The following is a 14,817-nucleotide window of genomic DNA, read 5'->3' as shown; positions in this document are numbered from 1 at the left end:
CGCGGCGTTTCCTGCCCCACTTCGCACAGCGCTGCGCTTTCGGTTTTCTTCAGGAAAAAGGCAAAAAAAAAAAAAAGAAAGAAAAAAAACAACCCAAATCCGACCCCAAAAAGCCCAAACCCCACCGGTGGCCGTAACGCAGAGAGGGGTGCGGGGTGAAAGGGGCTCCTCCGGGTCCGTGCAGAAACGAGGACCCGACCCCAAATCCGCCCCCGGGAAAGGGCAGAGGGACGCGGGGGCAGAACTGAGTCCCCAGATGTGGTCCAACAGCAGCACGAGCCTCCCAACCCCCCCATGCCCTCCGCTGCTTCTTCGCTGCCCGCAGTTCCCCCCGCTGTCCCTTTGGGGCCGCAGCCCCACTCGGAGTCCCTCCAGGGACAGAACAGCGCAGAGCAGTCAACCTTGGAGGGCATTGTCTTTATTTGTTCTTTTTCTCCTTTTCCTTTTTTGTTTTTTTTTCCCCCTCTTTCCATTTTCTTTCCTTTTCCTCTTTTCTATTCCTCCCTCCCCCTTTTTTTTTTTTTCTCCCCTATTCCTTCTTTCCTTTCCCTGTTTTCTTTTTTTTTCTCCTTATTTTCTTCTCTATAAAGTCCAATTTTTAAACCCAGAATGGGGTGGAAGGAGGGATGCGCATGAAGACCTTGCAGAGGGCACTGCCCCCAAAAGGAAACCCCAGAGGAGATATGGACATAAGTGGACGTGGGTGTGCACATTTCTCCATGGGCTGCTGCTGTCAGTTTCCTTTTTGAGTACACACACATCCAAATAGTGCCAATGGATGAATTCAATTTCCAGTTGTAAAAAAAATCAGAATCAGAGCCACCCACAGGTGCAGGGCTGAGCCCTCTGCCGTCCCACAAAGATGACGTTCACAAACGGTGTTATTATTAATAATATTTAGTTTAAGGGCTTTAATACAATAACAGAATTTTTAAGTGTTAATTTGGGGGTGGGGGTTACGTTCCGCTGCGCCGTGGGGTTAAGTGGCCGCGTCCCTCTGCTGTGACCGCACCGTCTGGAAGATGTTCTGCAAGAGAGGAGAAGGGCTGACATCAAAGGGCAGCACTGCCACGCATCCCATGGGGTGGGGACCCTGAGACGCGCCCCACAGGGTGCAGACCCAGTAATGTGCCCCACATCTTCGCTGCTGTTCCCCATCTCTGCCCCCACTTCGGGGCTGCTGCAGCTCCTGTTCACTCCACTCCTGCCCACTGCTGGATTTTTGGTTTAGTTTGGGGTATTTCAGCTCTGGGACGGCTCTGCCCTCTCCCTACAGCACCAAACGCCCCACAGCACAGACAGGAGGCAGGAGCAATCCCAGCAGCAGACCTGACCTCGAGACCCCGATGCTGCATCTGGAGCACTCCATCCGACTGCCACACTCCATCCAGTCCTTTTATTTCAGTTTGCAGCATCACTTCCTGTCCCACTGGTGTGGAGGTGGGGGGCTGGGAGCCGTGAGGTGTCCCAAAGAGCAGTGATGTGTATCAACAGAATGGGACCAAAGCTCTGCGCCCAGCCAGGGGATGCTCAGCACACACACAGCCTCTGCCCCACAGTGCTGGGGGTTGCCCTGCATGTTATCCACTGCTCAGCATCTGTGGGGCAGAGGGAGCGGCGTGTGGGGCCGGGGGCTCCTTCCGCAGCGGTGACACTGTCAAAGGGGCTCTGGGGGTGTTCCACCTCAGAGAGCACAGCTGAGTGCAGCCCAGTACAGGCGCACACAGCTCACTGCAGGCACACACAGTCAGCTACAGCCGCACACAGCCAGATACAGGCAGAGAGAGCCACACACAGCCAGGTACAGCCGCCCTCCACGAGGCACAGCAGCACAGCCTACAGCCATCACAAACACGTGGAGCAAAACACTGCGCTGAGCTGTGTGAGTGCAACGGGAGCGGCGCTGGGAGCAGCAGAAGGCGCTGCTCTGCGCTGCGGAGCTGAGTGGGAAGCAGAGCTCCCGGCGGCTGCTGCAGCGCGTTACCTTGCTGCACACCGTGTCTGTGCTGCAGTTCTGGTTATCCTTGTCTGTTGCCTCCTCCTCCACCTTGACGAGGGAAAAAGATGGAAAGGGGATAAATAAAAAAACGGAGCCTGAGGGGGTGGGAGGGGAGCGAGGCGGCTGTGAGCAGCGGGAGGGGGGGATGGTGGGACTTCTGCACAGCAAAGCAGCTCCAGCACCACCAAAACTTCCAGCCCAGCACAACCACCAGCACTAGCACCACTTCCAGCTCCACTGTTGGCCCTCAGATCCAGAAATCCAGCTCCAGCACTAGCACATGAGCACCACCTCCAGCACAGCTCCAGCATCAGCACCACCAGCTCCAGATCTCCATCTCCATCCCACCCCTGGCCCAGAGCTTTGGTCCCAGACCACAGCCAGGATGCAGCCCTGAGCCACACAGAAGCACTGAGCGTGGTGCTGAGCCCAGGGCAGGGACAGTGCCATCCCAAAGTGACAGCGATGTCACCCGGTGGGGACCCTTCATCCCACTGCAGCACCTCACGTCCAATACTGGGCCAAGCCCTGGAACTCCCAGCTCTGTAGCACAGTGAGCCTGGGGTGACAGCATGGCTCTGAGTATAAGAGAGCCCTTTCTGAACAGTTCAGCAGCTGCAGGACAGAGATTTTGCCACCTGCACCTGAGAGCAGAGCCCACTAAGCCTAGGAGCTCCTTGCTGGACCGTGACACACAGTGCTCTGCAGCTTTGCAAACGTAACTCCCAGCAGAGCCAGCTCCCTGCTCCAAACACCCCACTGCTCCCTGCTCAGCCCTTCTTGCCTGGGGGCAGGCAGGAGCAATTGCCAGAAAAACACTGCTATGGGAGGCGAAGGCAATTCCCTGCAGTCACGGGGTCCTTACCTCTTTCCTCCACTTGAGCTCACAGAAAACCCGCTCGAAGCACTCATGCATGTAGTTGAACTGCAAAGAGAAAGCGGGCGCAGCTCAGATCACGCAGCACCCAACGCCCGGCCTGTGCTGCTGGCTCCTCCTGGCGGCCACGTCCCCACCGCAGCGCTGGGGGTGTTGAGCAGCTCTCAGACGGACATGGAAGCACGGGATGGCTGAGGTGGAAGGGACATTAAAGAGCACAGAACCACGGGATCACAGAATGGTTGGGTTGAGAGCGACCCTACAGATCACACAACTATGGAATCACAGCACGGTTGGGTTGGAAGGGACCTCAAAGACCACAGAACCACGGGATCACAGAACGGCTGCGCTGAGAGGGACCGTACGTATCACAGAACCACAGAATGTCTGTGTCACTGACAAAGACCTTGAAGACCACTGCTCCCAGGATGGACTCCTGGGTGACAGCAATTGCCACTGCCTTCACCCGCACACGAAGCAGTTCTGGCTTCTTCTCAAACCTGTGAGGAATGGGGCTACTTACGTAGGGGGTGAAGATTTTAACCCATCGGGGTTTCTTCTCTCCTCGAGCGTATTCAAAACAAAACGCCATTCCCTCTTCATCCGTGTCCCACCGCTGCATTTCGTCCCATTCAAATGCTATTACCTGGTTCTAAGGGGGAGACAAAACCCCAGTGAGCCCCTGGGGGACAGGGGGTCGAGGCACATTGGGTGGCAAAGCAAAGCCACATGAAGAGGGTCAGGGACTGCATCCTGGAGCTCTGGGGCTTCCTACAAAGCAATGGGGCTGAGTCTGGACCCATGTTCTCACCTCCAGCTGTCCCTCCTCAGTGCAGGCATGGAGTTTAAAGTGCTTAATGCTGATGGCTGTGATCACATGTCCCTTCCGTCGAGAGTCACAGGAGCAATGAGGGAAGATGATCTCGTTGTAACCCTCGCACGTCCGCAACATGTTTAAATACTGCAGAGAGAAAGCAGGCACGTTGACCTGGTTAGACTATGGGGTGGGGACCCAGCCCCCCTCAGAACCTGCAGCCCCGCTTTCCCAAGAGCCGTATCTCCCTTTGGTCACCAGAAAGCCACAAGAGGAGCAGGAACCAACAAGCTACAGGATGACCCAGTGCAGGAAGTGTCAGCTTACTGATCCTCACGTTGGTTAATCATTAAGAGGTTATCAGCATTTCAGTTGACTCTTCCTGGGTCCACAGTGGGGGATGTCAGAGCTGCAAATGGGCCCCAGTGTGGGCTGAGTCCTGGACTTTTTCCAGGCTACAAAGAAATGAAGGCACAGGAGCACAGCAGCTGTACTGTGAGTGCCCAGGGCCTGCCCCTCTCTGTGAGGCCAGTGCTGCCACCTCTGGGACTGTTTGGGATAGAAAAAGACCTTTGCCTCTCGATGACTGGAGAGCAGCAGCTGTCCCTGGAGGGCTGCAGGGGAAGGACTGCTACAGTCACCTTTTAGCACAAGGTTTTGTCACTGCTTGGAGCGGTGCTGGGTACAGCATTGCAAAGTGCTTGCTGGAGGAAATGAGCAGGACAGGTGGGACAACTCACCATGACCATCTTTCTCTGCTCACACAGCTTCTGTAGCTGGTAGGACTTCTCCTCTGCTTTGATGTAGCCTTTCTTGACATCATCAACAGCCTTAAGCAGGGAAAGAAAAAAAAAAAAAAAGGAAAGAAAACCCAGCAGTCAGACTGCAGGATCCCAACACCACATCCCAGGGCCACCAGGAGCACATGAGCACTGTCCAGGAGGACTTTGGAATAACATCCCCTGGAGGAAAAGGATGGATCTGGACAACTGCTGCCTGGCATTCTGCTTTTGCCTGTGTGTTTGTGTTTCCCCTGGCTTTAGCCCACCGTGCTGCTGGAGGGCTGCACTGGCATGGAATCCTGCATTACCCTTCAGATTGAGCAGCCTTTCTTCCAGCCCTGCATAGCCCAAGTACTGCCTGGTGACTCCCAAAACTCCTGGCCAACAGAAGAGCCAGTCTAGGAAATCACACAGCTTGCCAGAGACAATCTTTACTTCAGTTTCTACCAGGGGCGGGTACTGGCTCAGTTCGGAGTGTCAGGAGAGCATTTTTGGTGGTGGAGACAGACAGAGCAGGACCCATCTTACTGAAGTTGACAGATATCTACCTCTGGGCTGGCCATCCTAGCCTGGCTTTCTACAGTCAATGGGAGAACACGGCTCTTCTCAGGCTCACTTCATCCTATAGGGCAGCAGCATGGGGGGGGGGGGGGCAGGTGAAACAACAGAAATGTTGTGGTTCTGCAGAGCAAGGAGAAATCTGCTCCCCAGCTGCCCACAGACCTCATACAGAGCTGGGGAAAACATCCCACTCATGGAGTGTAGCCACACAGGATCCCTCCAGCTCACCCTGGGCAGGGGCAGCACTGAGAGCTGTATGAGCCCCACCATACAGCCCCCGTCACCAGACTGCACCCAGGCCAGGCACTGCTGTTCCTCAAAGCAGTTCAGACAAGGAGAGCAGTGGCTGCCCTAGTTGTGGGAGCTGGGCCCTTGGCTGCCAGCAGTTCACAGAATCATTAAGGTTGAAAGAGACTACTAAGATCATCGAGGTCCAACCCCAACCCACTCCATCATGCCCACAAACTGTATCCCCAGGTGCCACATCTCTGCAGTTCTTGAACCCCTCCAGGGACAGTGACTCCCTTCCTCCCTGGGCAGCTTATTACAATGCATCACCACTTCCTCCAGAGAAAATATTCTTCCTGATATCCAACCTGGGTTGGCTTACCTCCAGCACAAAGCTCCAGCTCTCACCCACGGAGCAATCAGGCACCCACCTGATGGAAGAAGTAGGTGACTGCCAAGTCGTTGTCATTGAGAAGAGCCTCCTCCTCTGTCGTGAAGAGCCATTTCCGGATGGTCAGGCACGTCCCTGGCACCGCCGAGGTATAGTTCTGCACGTAGAGTTTGTGGGGAAATTCGTTGGGCGCCAGCTTGCGCACTGCAAGAAGCAGAGGAGATGGGGATAAGCCTAACTCAGCACCTGCTTCCATGGTGCTGGACCCTAGCAGTCCCTTGTGATGGCCTCCAGGGCGTGGACAGGAATTTCACCACGACACTTTGTCTCATATGACACCGTGACAGCGGTGAGGACCATCTCCAGGTCCCCAGTGGTGCACACGCTGCCATGCCTCTGCATTAACCTAAATGAAGCAGCTGGGATTTCTGGCAGCACTGCCAGCAGCCAGCCCTGCACTCAGAGCTTCACGATGATGGAGTGCCTGCCCATCAGGAAGGGGATGGCCACCACCTTACTTAGACAGACTTAACAGTTTCCAAGGAAATTAAATGGAGTGTATCCAAATGGAAATAAATGGGGATGCTCTCTGTGAGCATCCAGAAAGCACAAGGGAGAAAGGTTAAGTGAAGCTTTTGCTTTTTGGAGTGAGGAGCACAGCACTCAGGGACGAGGAATTAATAGCTGTGGTTGGAGCCTGCGTGACACTGTGCCAGAGCACAGGAACCCCAGCACAGCCCTGTCCCAGTGCTCACATTTGGCAACAAAAGTACCTGGCTGGGAATGAGAAACATGCTCAGCTCAGAACCCATCACAGGGAAACACAAACCCATCGCTCCCATTCTGCCGTGCAACTGTGACTCTGGGGACAGTGCTGGTTCAGTGAACCCACTGTGAAGCTGGGGAAGAGCAGAGCTCACCAAGGCCCGGCAGCCCCCCGCACAAGCTGAGCTGGAAGGAGGAGTACGAAGTGCCAAAATCCCATGTTTCAACCTTAAATCCCATCAGACACTGAAGGACAGATGAGAAGGAGAGCTGCAGCTTGCAGCCCTGACCCAGCTCCACGTGTGCACAAAGCAAATCCCATCTCCTCTGCCCTGCACTGAGATGCTGCTTGTGCCCAACCTCCAGCCATGTTTCAGTGATGCTGGCTACCACCTCTCTTCAAAACAAAGTAAAACGTATCTCAGTTTAACAAAAAGAGTCTCCTTGAACTGCTTAGGAATGGGAGAGTCAAACAGCAGCAAAAAAAAAAAAAAAAGCCATCACACTTTGAGGGCTCCTCATTATCAGCGCTGTGCCTGCCCAGTTCCTCCAGGGGCTCGTGGTTCTGTGAGTGCAGATAACAGCTGCAGGAGCGCCCTCGGGATCTGCCAGCACTGCCTTGGCTGCTGCCGGCGCCGGGTGGATTTTGGCACTTACCAAAGGAGTGATTGATCACTTCAAACAAGGCGAAGTAGTTGGCGGTAACACTGTCCATTCCAACTTTAGCAGCCACAGCCTGGAGAGCAACCAAAGGGAAGACGGGGTGAGCGCAGCAGGAGCCGCCACCCCCTGGCCGCTGCTCTGCAGGGCTGGGCCAGCTCTGCGTGGGCTGCCCCGAGCACTGCCTACCCCAAGGTGCTAACACCAAGGAGAACGTGGGTGCTGGATGCACGCGACTCCTGTGCCAGGCACACTGCGTTACAGCTGCGGTGCTCGGAGCCATCCGTCAGCTTTAAGATGTTATCGGGGACAATTAATTCATCCCTTGCTCTGTCCTTGCAGCCAAGCCAAGGAAATGCTGTCTCAGCGTGGTGTGAGGTCAGGACTTGACAGTTCCCACCCTCTCTGCTACAATGCTGATGCTCAGGAGGGGCAGAGGGGCCACTGAGCACCTTCAGGGCCTCAGGTATCGCACGGATCGCATTCACCTTTCACGTTCAAGAGAAAGAATGAAAATAAAGGAGCCCACCTGGTACACCTGGTCTGTAGTGCTGTTCTTTTTGACTCTGACTGTCACTGTTGTTATGTCTGGTAATGCTACCCGGAGCTCCACATCCGAGACACCGTTGTAATTCTGAGGAAAGGAAAAAAAAGAGGACAGGACTCAGTGAGGTTGGGGGGCTGGGGGTCACCTCTCCCAGCCCCGACTGAACTGAGCCAAGAACTCCATGGACCAACTACTGACTGTCTTGCACTGCTAATTAACATGGTCATTTGTACGCCATCACACCCAACAAGTCTCCAGAATCCCTTTTCAGGCTGCAGTGGGGAATTCTGAAAGAGGCAGCAGCCCAGTCAGGTGGGGGGCAAGCAGTGCGTGGCAAGGCTTGGGGGCACCCTTGCCTTTCTGCTGCTGCTTTCTATGCAGCTTTGTCAGTGTCTCTGCTCCCCAGTGCAGGCTCTACCACAGCAGGGCTGCAGCGTGCTGCCCACGTGCCTACCTCATCCGACTCCGACAGGAACTCCTGCATGATGTCGCTCTCTCCGATGACGCGGATGGAGCACACTGCAGGACAGAGCACAGGTCAGGGCCTACCCAGGGGAAAGGGAACCACCTCTCCATGAAGGGCCTGAAGGATAGGGTGACAGCAGGGTGACAACACCCCTCTGTTCTTCAGGCAGCCAAAGGCAAGGAGGGCAGGTGGGCTGGCACCAAGTAGTGAGTACAGCGCTTGGGTAGATCACCACGTGGGATATTTCCCCTGGGTGAAGCACAGGCTGCAGGCACTCAGCCAACAGAAGGTTTCAGCTGTACTTAAAAGTGGTGTGAGGATTTCATAAATAGCTATTCCAGAGGGACCAGAGCTATTTGGGAATTCAGGTCAAGTTCAGGAAATAATTTGGAGCCAAAGTGCATCATGTTGCATCCGAATGCGACCTTCCTGGAGGAGAAAGATGAATGAGCTGTGTGGGGTGGGGAGAACCTGACCTACATCCCACTGCGGTGCTCACACAAAGTGATGGAGCACAGTGCTTCAGCCATAAAAGGCAGCTAGAAACGAGCTGCCCTCCCTCACAGAGGAACAAGTGCCAGGATGTGGGGGTATTGGTGGCCAGCAGTGTGCCCTCGTGGCCAAGAAGGCCAATAGGACTGGGAGTGCACTGCCCAGAGCAGGGCCAGCAGGGCAGGGAGGTGCTCCTGCACTCTGCTCTGCCCTGGAGAGGGCACAGCTGGAGCACTGGGCCCAGCGCTGGGCTCCTCAGTTCCAGGCAGACTGAGAAGTGCTGGGAGAGCCCTGCAGCACCTCCTGGTGGGGACAGGCTGAGAGCCCTGGGGGTGTTCACCTGGAGAAGATGGCTGAGAGGGATCTGATCAGTGCTGACCAATGTCTGAAGGACAGAGGCCAGGAGAACAGGGCTGGGCTCTGCTCAGCACTGCTCAGTGCCAAGACAAGGGGCAGTGGGCACAGACTGGAGCCCAGGAAGTTCTGTCAGAAAGTGAGGAAGAAGTTCTGCACATGAGGGTGGAAGAGCCCTGGAACTGAGCCCAGAGAGGCATGGGGGAATTTCCTTCTCTGGAAAGATTCGAACCCATATGGACGTGACCCTGGACAACATGTTGTAGGGAAATGCTTTAGGGTTGGGCTGTGGAATCTCTGGAGATCCTCTCTTACCCCTATGGTTCTGGGACATCGTGATTCTGTGAAGTTCATGCTCTCAGCTCCATACCTTTCTCCAGGTACTCTTCCAGCCCTCGCCGCCGGGCATCCAGCTGCTGCTCTGACAGGGAGAAGGGCCACTTCCCAGGGAGACGTGGGAAGGTGAAATTGGCAAATTCCCGCTTCAGGTTCTGGTGCAGGATGGCAAACTCACGGTACCGCTTGGAGCAGAGCTGCCGACCGGCCATGTAAACGTTGTACACCTGAGGGGAGCAGAGTGGAGCAGCTCAAGAGTGCAGCCAGGAGGGTTTGAGCTGCAATGAGAAGTGTGGTTCAGTGCTTCCAGCATCACCTTGAGGAGGTGCTCGGATGGGGCTGGGAGGTGCAGAGAGCAGACGTCCCAGTGCAGAGGTTCCTCTGTCCCCCTAGAGCCCCCCAGCATCACCATTCACCCTCCCAGCAGCAAAGCCCCAGCCAGTACCAACCACAAACTTCTCGCCGTTCTGCTCCACGTGCTTGTAGGTGGGGATGGAGATGGGCACAGCCTGCTTCTCCGTGTAGTCGTAGAAGGACTGCCCCAAAGAGTCGTCGCTGGGGTCGAGGTTGTCGGCCTCATGGGGAGGCACTGACAGCACCGTCAGGATCAGCTCCTTCTCCCCAGCACGGATCAGGTCCACCACCTGCTTGTGTGTTGCTCCTTCGACGTTCACCCCGTTCCTGTAAGAGAGTGGGGAAGCCATCAGCAAGGCCAAGAAAACACCCTGAGCCAGCCCAGAAAGCCAGCACAGATCTGCCTCCCCACCAGCAGAAGGTGACTGACATTTCCATGGCTTCAACTCCCTCCCTGCAGTGGGTTGCACCAGCTAGAGAGCAGCAAGAAAAACACCAAAAAAAACAAAAAAAAACCCAACCCACGTAGTTCCCATGTTCAAATTCTGCAAGTTCTGCTTTGGTGGGAGCAGCTCTGCAGCTTGGCTCTGCCAGGAAGCAAGCAGACCTCAGCTGCACTGCTCTGCTCTCACAACATCGTGTTTAAGCTTCATCTGTTTCACCTACTGACAATTTATTGGGTTATTTGTTACAGTACCTCGTTTAGGAGCTTCTGACACAGCCAGAAGTTCTTTATGGGCTTTGTAGAGCCAGAGAATGCTTTAGACTGGAAGAGACCCTAAAGCCTGTCCCACCCCAACAGCTACAACGGGGAGGGACACTTCCATGGGTCAGGGCGACAGAGCCCCATTCATCCTGAGCACCTCCAGCCACAGGACAGCTGCTCGGCCCCGCTGAACCACACACTGCTCACACAGGACCAACTCTGGAGCCAACGAGGTTCACACATGTGAATACCTGAAACAAGTTTCATAACTCAGAACTCCACAGACGTTTGACCCCAGAACATGAGGTGACAACAGAATGAGGGAAGAAACACCAACTGCCCAACACACACCATTCTGCTCAGCCAAAAGCCACCTCCGGATCCTCTAACAGCTCAAAAACACGAAAGAGATTTCCATACTTCTGAACTGAAGCTTACAGAGGAACAAGAAAAGGAAATGAACAAGGGGAAAGCAGCCTGACATGAACACAGGGCATGGGGAACTGACTTTAGGAGCTGCCTCTCTCACCCCAGACTCAGCACCCACGAGCATGTCAGCTGCACTGCTGGCTGAGGAGACGCGAGCTCTCTTATGTTCCTTTCAGGCGAACAGCTTTGCTATCCCCCAGCAGCTCTGCCACAGCAAGAATAGGTCCTTGAGCCTGGCCCTGCTCCACCCAGACCACAAGAGCTGGTCTCCAAGCACCTCTGAGTATCCTCTCCCTGCAGCACACACCTTGGGAAGATGTCACTTTGAGAATGGTCCAGAGAGAACTGTTGTGTCCTCTCCCAGATCTGAGGAGGATGAGCATGGTTTTCCTCCTGATAAGAGTGACATTTAGTAGCGAGTTTCCACAAACTCTGCTTGGAGTCTGGTATCCAAAGCATTCCCTGCGTAAACAGCAGCAGGAAGAGCTTTGCCCCAAGTCCAGCCATGCTCCTGTGTCCCTGGTGCAGGTAAGCATGCTGACTGCTCCGTAAGGTGATTTTCTGGCAACGTGCCCTCTGCGTGAGCAGCACAACAAATGGTGCCATGTCCTTCCCACAGACAGCTCTGTGCTTCCCCAGAACAGCACCAGCTTCCTCTGGCCCATGTTGATATGCAACGTCAGACTTCAGGCCAAGAAGAGAGTTTCATTTCCTAAGGGACAGAGCCAGTCCGTGGCACTGTCAGGAGCCCCAGTGCATAGTGCAGGTTCTGCACAGCCGTGCAGACTTCTCACCAGCTGAGAAAGAGTTGGTTGGGCGATGCCATGCCAAAGCCTCAAGAGAAAAAATGGGGAAAGCCTGTTAGCAAAACACAAAACATCTCCCCCGTTCTGCAGGACAGGTGGGAAGGAGACCCCTCGGCATCACACCCACACGAGGGTCTCACTGAGCTCCCTGTTATCAAGAACAACATCTTCGCTAACTTGTTCCGAGCAAGCTCCCTGCAGACAGAGTTAGCAGCAGTGCAGTGCTCCTCCCCGCCGAGATTAGTTATGATTGTCATTCAGGATGATAATCAAGAACTAAATGAGCTCTCATTGTCTGACTCCAATGCCCTCAACACCCACAAACACACAACGAGCTAAGGAGATTAGAGAGCGCACCGTGGCTGTGTTGCAAAATCAGCCTTGGAAAGCAAGAGCTGCAGGTTAGGTACAGGAGTGTAGAATGGATGGTGAGAAAGGACTGTGAGAGCACAGGAACTCAAAAAAACCCTTCAGACTGCACCTTGGCCAGAGCCTGGAGCAAGATCCATGTCCCCTAGCTCTGTGCACACTGTTCAGCACAACCACGACAGAGCCTGGAGCCCCGTATGCCACGGCGCAAAGGACGGGAAACCAGAGCTATTTTTGGAGTCTGTTTTATTGTTTCCTGCTCGACTCATGAGCACGCTCAGACTGACTCGCAGGAGCTGGATTTTAATTAATGCCCACGTCGTGCTGAACACGCAGGCAGCGTAGGGCTGGCGAGCTGACTGATGCAGCTCAGCTAATGAATGTGACAGTCGATACAGGGAGAAGCTGAAAGCCAACCTGATGGTGCTACGAGATGATCCGGAGGGAAACGAGGAAGCGGCTTTGCCCTGGAGATGGGCAGGGACAGGAAATCCTGCTCCTTAGCGAGATGGAACAGGCTGCCCAGAGGGGTGGCAGGGTCTCCTTCTCTGGAGATATGCAAGCCCATCTGGATGCAATCCTGCTGCAGGGAACTGCTTTAGGGGATCTCCAAAGGTCCCTTTCCAGCCTCTACAGCTCTGTGTCTCCTCCCCACACTGCATTTTAAGCATCTCCACAAGGCAGAGCTCCAACCTGGCACCTTGCAATGCATACAGATATTTCCCTGGGTCAATAAGCGCAGTTCCCACGTTGCTCCTCCAGGTGCAGAATTCAGCCCCGAACGCTTCTGCTGCACAGAAAATGAAAGCTGGATGGATTTGGGTCACTGGGAAGAGCTGAATCCCAGCCCCGTGCCTGCCGCAGGGCACAGCCGGCTCCAGCCCCGTGCTGTCCTTCAGAGCCTGGCAGCAAGGCATTCCAGCTGCTGGGAAATCCCTGTAATTAATAAGTAATTGAGCTTAACCAACTCAGCACCAAGTACAAAGGTGTAAAAAACAGCAGGGATTGCTCAGCATGGGAGAAACAACCCATAGAACTGCACAGAGACATCCCTGATGTTGGCCCACAAAGTCAACACTTCAGGGAATTTTTAGGAAACAGAAAGGAGAGGTTTCAACACACAGAAGCATTTCTATGGGAAGACATTCCCTGTAATCCCCACACAGGACAACGAAGGGCTCAGGAAGTAACTAACACCAGTTCAACAGCATCCCTCTAGCACCCGTACGGACCCCAGAGCTGTCCTTGAGCACACTGCTGAGGGAGGAATCCCCACACACCACAGAGACAGGGAACCTCAAAACATCAGCACAGCGGAGATGGCAGACTGCATCCACACAGCCAAAGGGTCCCCCAGAGCTCTCAGGGACAACACTGGCACAGCACCCTCTGAACTGCCCCGAAAAGCCCCATGTGGGGGGTGGAGGGGGCAGCCTCCAGTGCAAGGAATGGAGCACAGCCCCATGCAAAGCCCCATGGGGGGATAGCAGACTCAGATGCCTCCTTGGGGCCCAGACCCCATAACCCCCATTACACATCCCCAAACTTCAGTGAAGCTCAGCCCTCTCAGGACTCCCACAAACCTCTCAGGACCTCCCTATAATGCTGCAGGAACTCCCCTAAGACCCCTCAGAACCCCCTCAGCCCCTCAAACCCCGCTACAACTCCTCAGGACACCCCCAGAACCTCTCAGAATCCCCCTGAAACCCTTCAGTGCACACTCCAAACCCCACAGTCCCCTCAGGAAGCCCTCAGCCTCGTCAGGCTGCCCCCCAAAGCCACTCAGGACCCCTTCAAGACCCCATTTCCCAACCCCCACAGGACGCCCGTCAGCCACACCAGAACCCCCTCAGAACCGGCCCCCCACCCCCACACCCCCTCAATACCGATGCAGCCACCACACCCCCTCCACACACGCCCCTCCCCCGCAGCCCGGGCCCGGCGGCGGCCCCCCCCGTACTCACACCTCCAGGATGCGGTCTCCTTTGCGGACCCCGGCGCGGTCGGCCGCCCCCCCGCCCAGCACGGCGCTGACGTGCTGCAGCGGCGCGTACAGCTCGCCGTTGATGCTCCGCAGCTGTCCGCCCTCGCTCACTTGGCCCCGCACGTTGAAGCCGTACCCGGATTCGGATTTCACGATGCGGACCACCCGCGGTCCCCCCGGGGCTCCTTCATCGCCGCCGTTCCGCTGCGGGGCCGCGGCCGAGCGCGGCGGCCCTTCGCCCTCCTCGTCCGCCATCTTTGCGGGCAGCGCCGGGCCGCGCCGTCACGCGCGCAGGGCCCCCTCGGCCGCCGTACGCGCGATGGCTGATGGGAAACGTAGTCCGAACCTCTGTAGAGCGCGAGGGCGCGCGGGGGGTGATGGGAGATGTAGTGCGGGAGCTGCGGCGCCGCGCTGTCACCGGGGCAACGGGGGGGGGGTGGATGGAGCCGAGGGCAGCGTGCAGGATCTAATGGGGCTGTAAGAGAGAAGGGGATGGACTCTTCAGCAGAGCGTGCGATATGACGAGGGGAAGCGGTTTCCAACTAAAAGAGGGAGATTAGGCAGGGCAGAAGGAAGGAGGTTTGAATGAGAAGGGCGGTGAGGCACTGTCGCAGGTTCCCCAGCAGCGATGGGCAGCGGTGCCCCATCCCTGGAGATGCCCACGGGTCAGAGTGAATGGGGCACCTGGTGGAGCTGAGGGTGTCCCCATTCATTGCAGGGATGTGGGACCAGGTGGTCTTTAAAGGTCTCTTCCAACAGTTCTGTGATCTTCTAACCTTAATGATCACAGAGTGTGGGACAGTTGGGTCAGAAGGAGCCCTACAGATCACCTTCAGAACCCCAGAAATGGTTTGAGCTAAAGGGGTGGGAGTGATGGCCTTCAGAGGTCCCTTCCAC

At 55.7% G+C, this 14,817-nt stretch overlaps 1 protein-coding gene across 2 annotated transcripts; it reads right to left on the bottom strand.

The window, feature by feature from the left end:
• Positions 1-881: 881 nt before the first annotated feature.
• On the bottom strand, positions 882-14,185 carry SNX27 (sorting nexin 27). Of its 2 annotated transcripts, XM_065751565.1 has the most exons (13): positions 13,901-14,185; positions 9,722-9,953; positions 9,307-9,499; positions 8,079-8,143; positions 7,607-7,711; positions 7,075-7,153; positions 5,693-5,856; positions 4,431-4,520; positions 3,688-3,837; positions 3,400-3,528; positions 2,865-2,924; positions 1,985-2,047; positions 882-1,027 (listed from the first exon to the last, which is right to left on the bottom strand). In XM_065751565.1, exons 1-13 carry the CDS (start codon positions 14,173-14,175, stop codon positions 980-982), a joined length of 1,653 nt encoding a protein of 550 aa, XP_065607637.1. In that variant the 5' UTR covers positions 14,176-14,185; the 3' UTR covers positions 882-979. The 2 variants fall into 2 exon arrangements, with proteins under 2 accessions (XP_065607637.1, XP_065607638.1); XM_065751566.1 differs by lacking the exon at positions 1,985-2,047.
• Between the last annotated feature and the right edge of the window lie 632 nt (positions 14,186-14,817).

Source organism: Cyrtonyx montezumae, unplaced genomic scaffold (genome assembly GCF_038088225.1).
Source record: "Cyrtonyx montezumae isolate F1298 unplaced genomic scaffold, pur_monq_1.0 scaffold_75, whole genome shotgun sequence".
In the NCBI taxonomy this organism is placed as follows: Eukaryota; Metazoa; Chordata; class Aves; order Galliformes; family Odontophoridae; genus Cyrtonyx; species Cyrtonyx montezumae.
Note: the sequence above shows the minus strand (reverse complement) of the source record. Positions and strands in the feature narration are given on the sequence as shown.

Coding starts and splice junctions, on each gene's coding strand:
- SNX27 (XM_065751565.1), bottom strand. CDS start 14,175: ATGGCGGACGAGGAGGGCGAAGGGCCGCCGCGCTCGGCCGCGGCCCCG. Junction 5,857..7,074: donor AGTGATCAATCACTCCTTTG/GTAAGTGCCAAA, acceptor TGCTTCTTGCAG/TGCGCAAGCTGGCGCCCAAC. Junction 4,521..5,692: donor TCACCTACTTCTTCCATCAG/GTGGGTGCCTGA, acceptor TCCCTGCTTAAG/GCTGTTGATGATGTCAAGAA.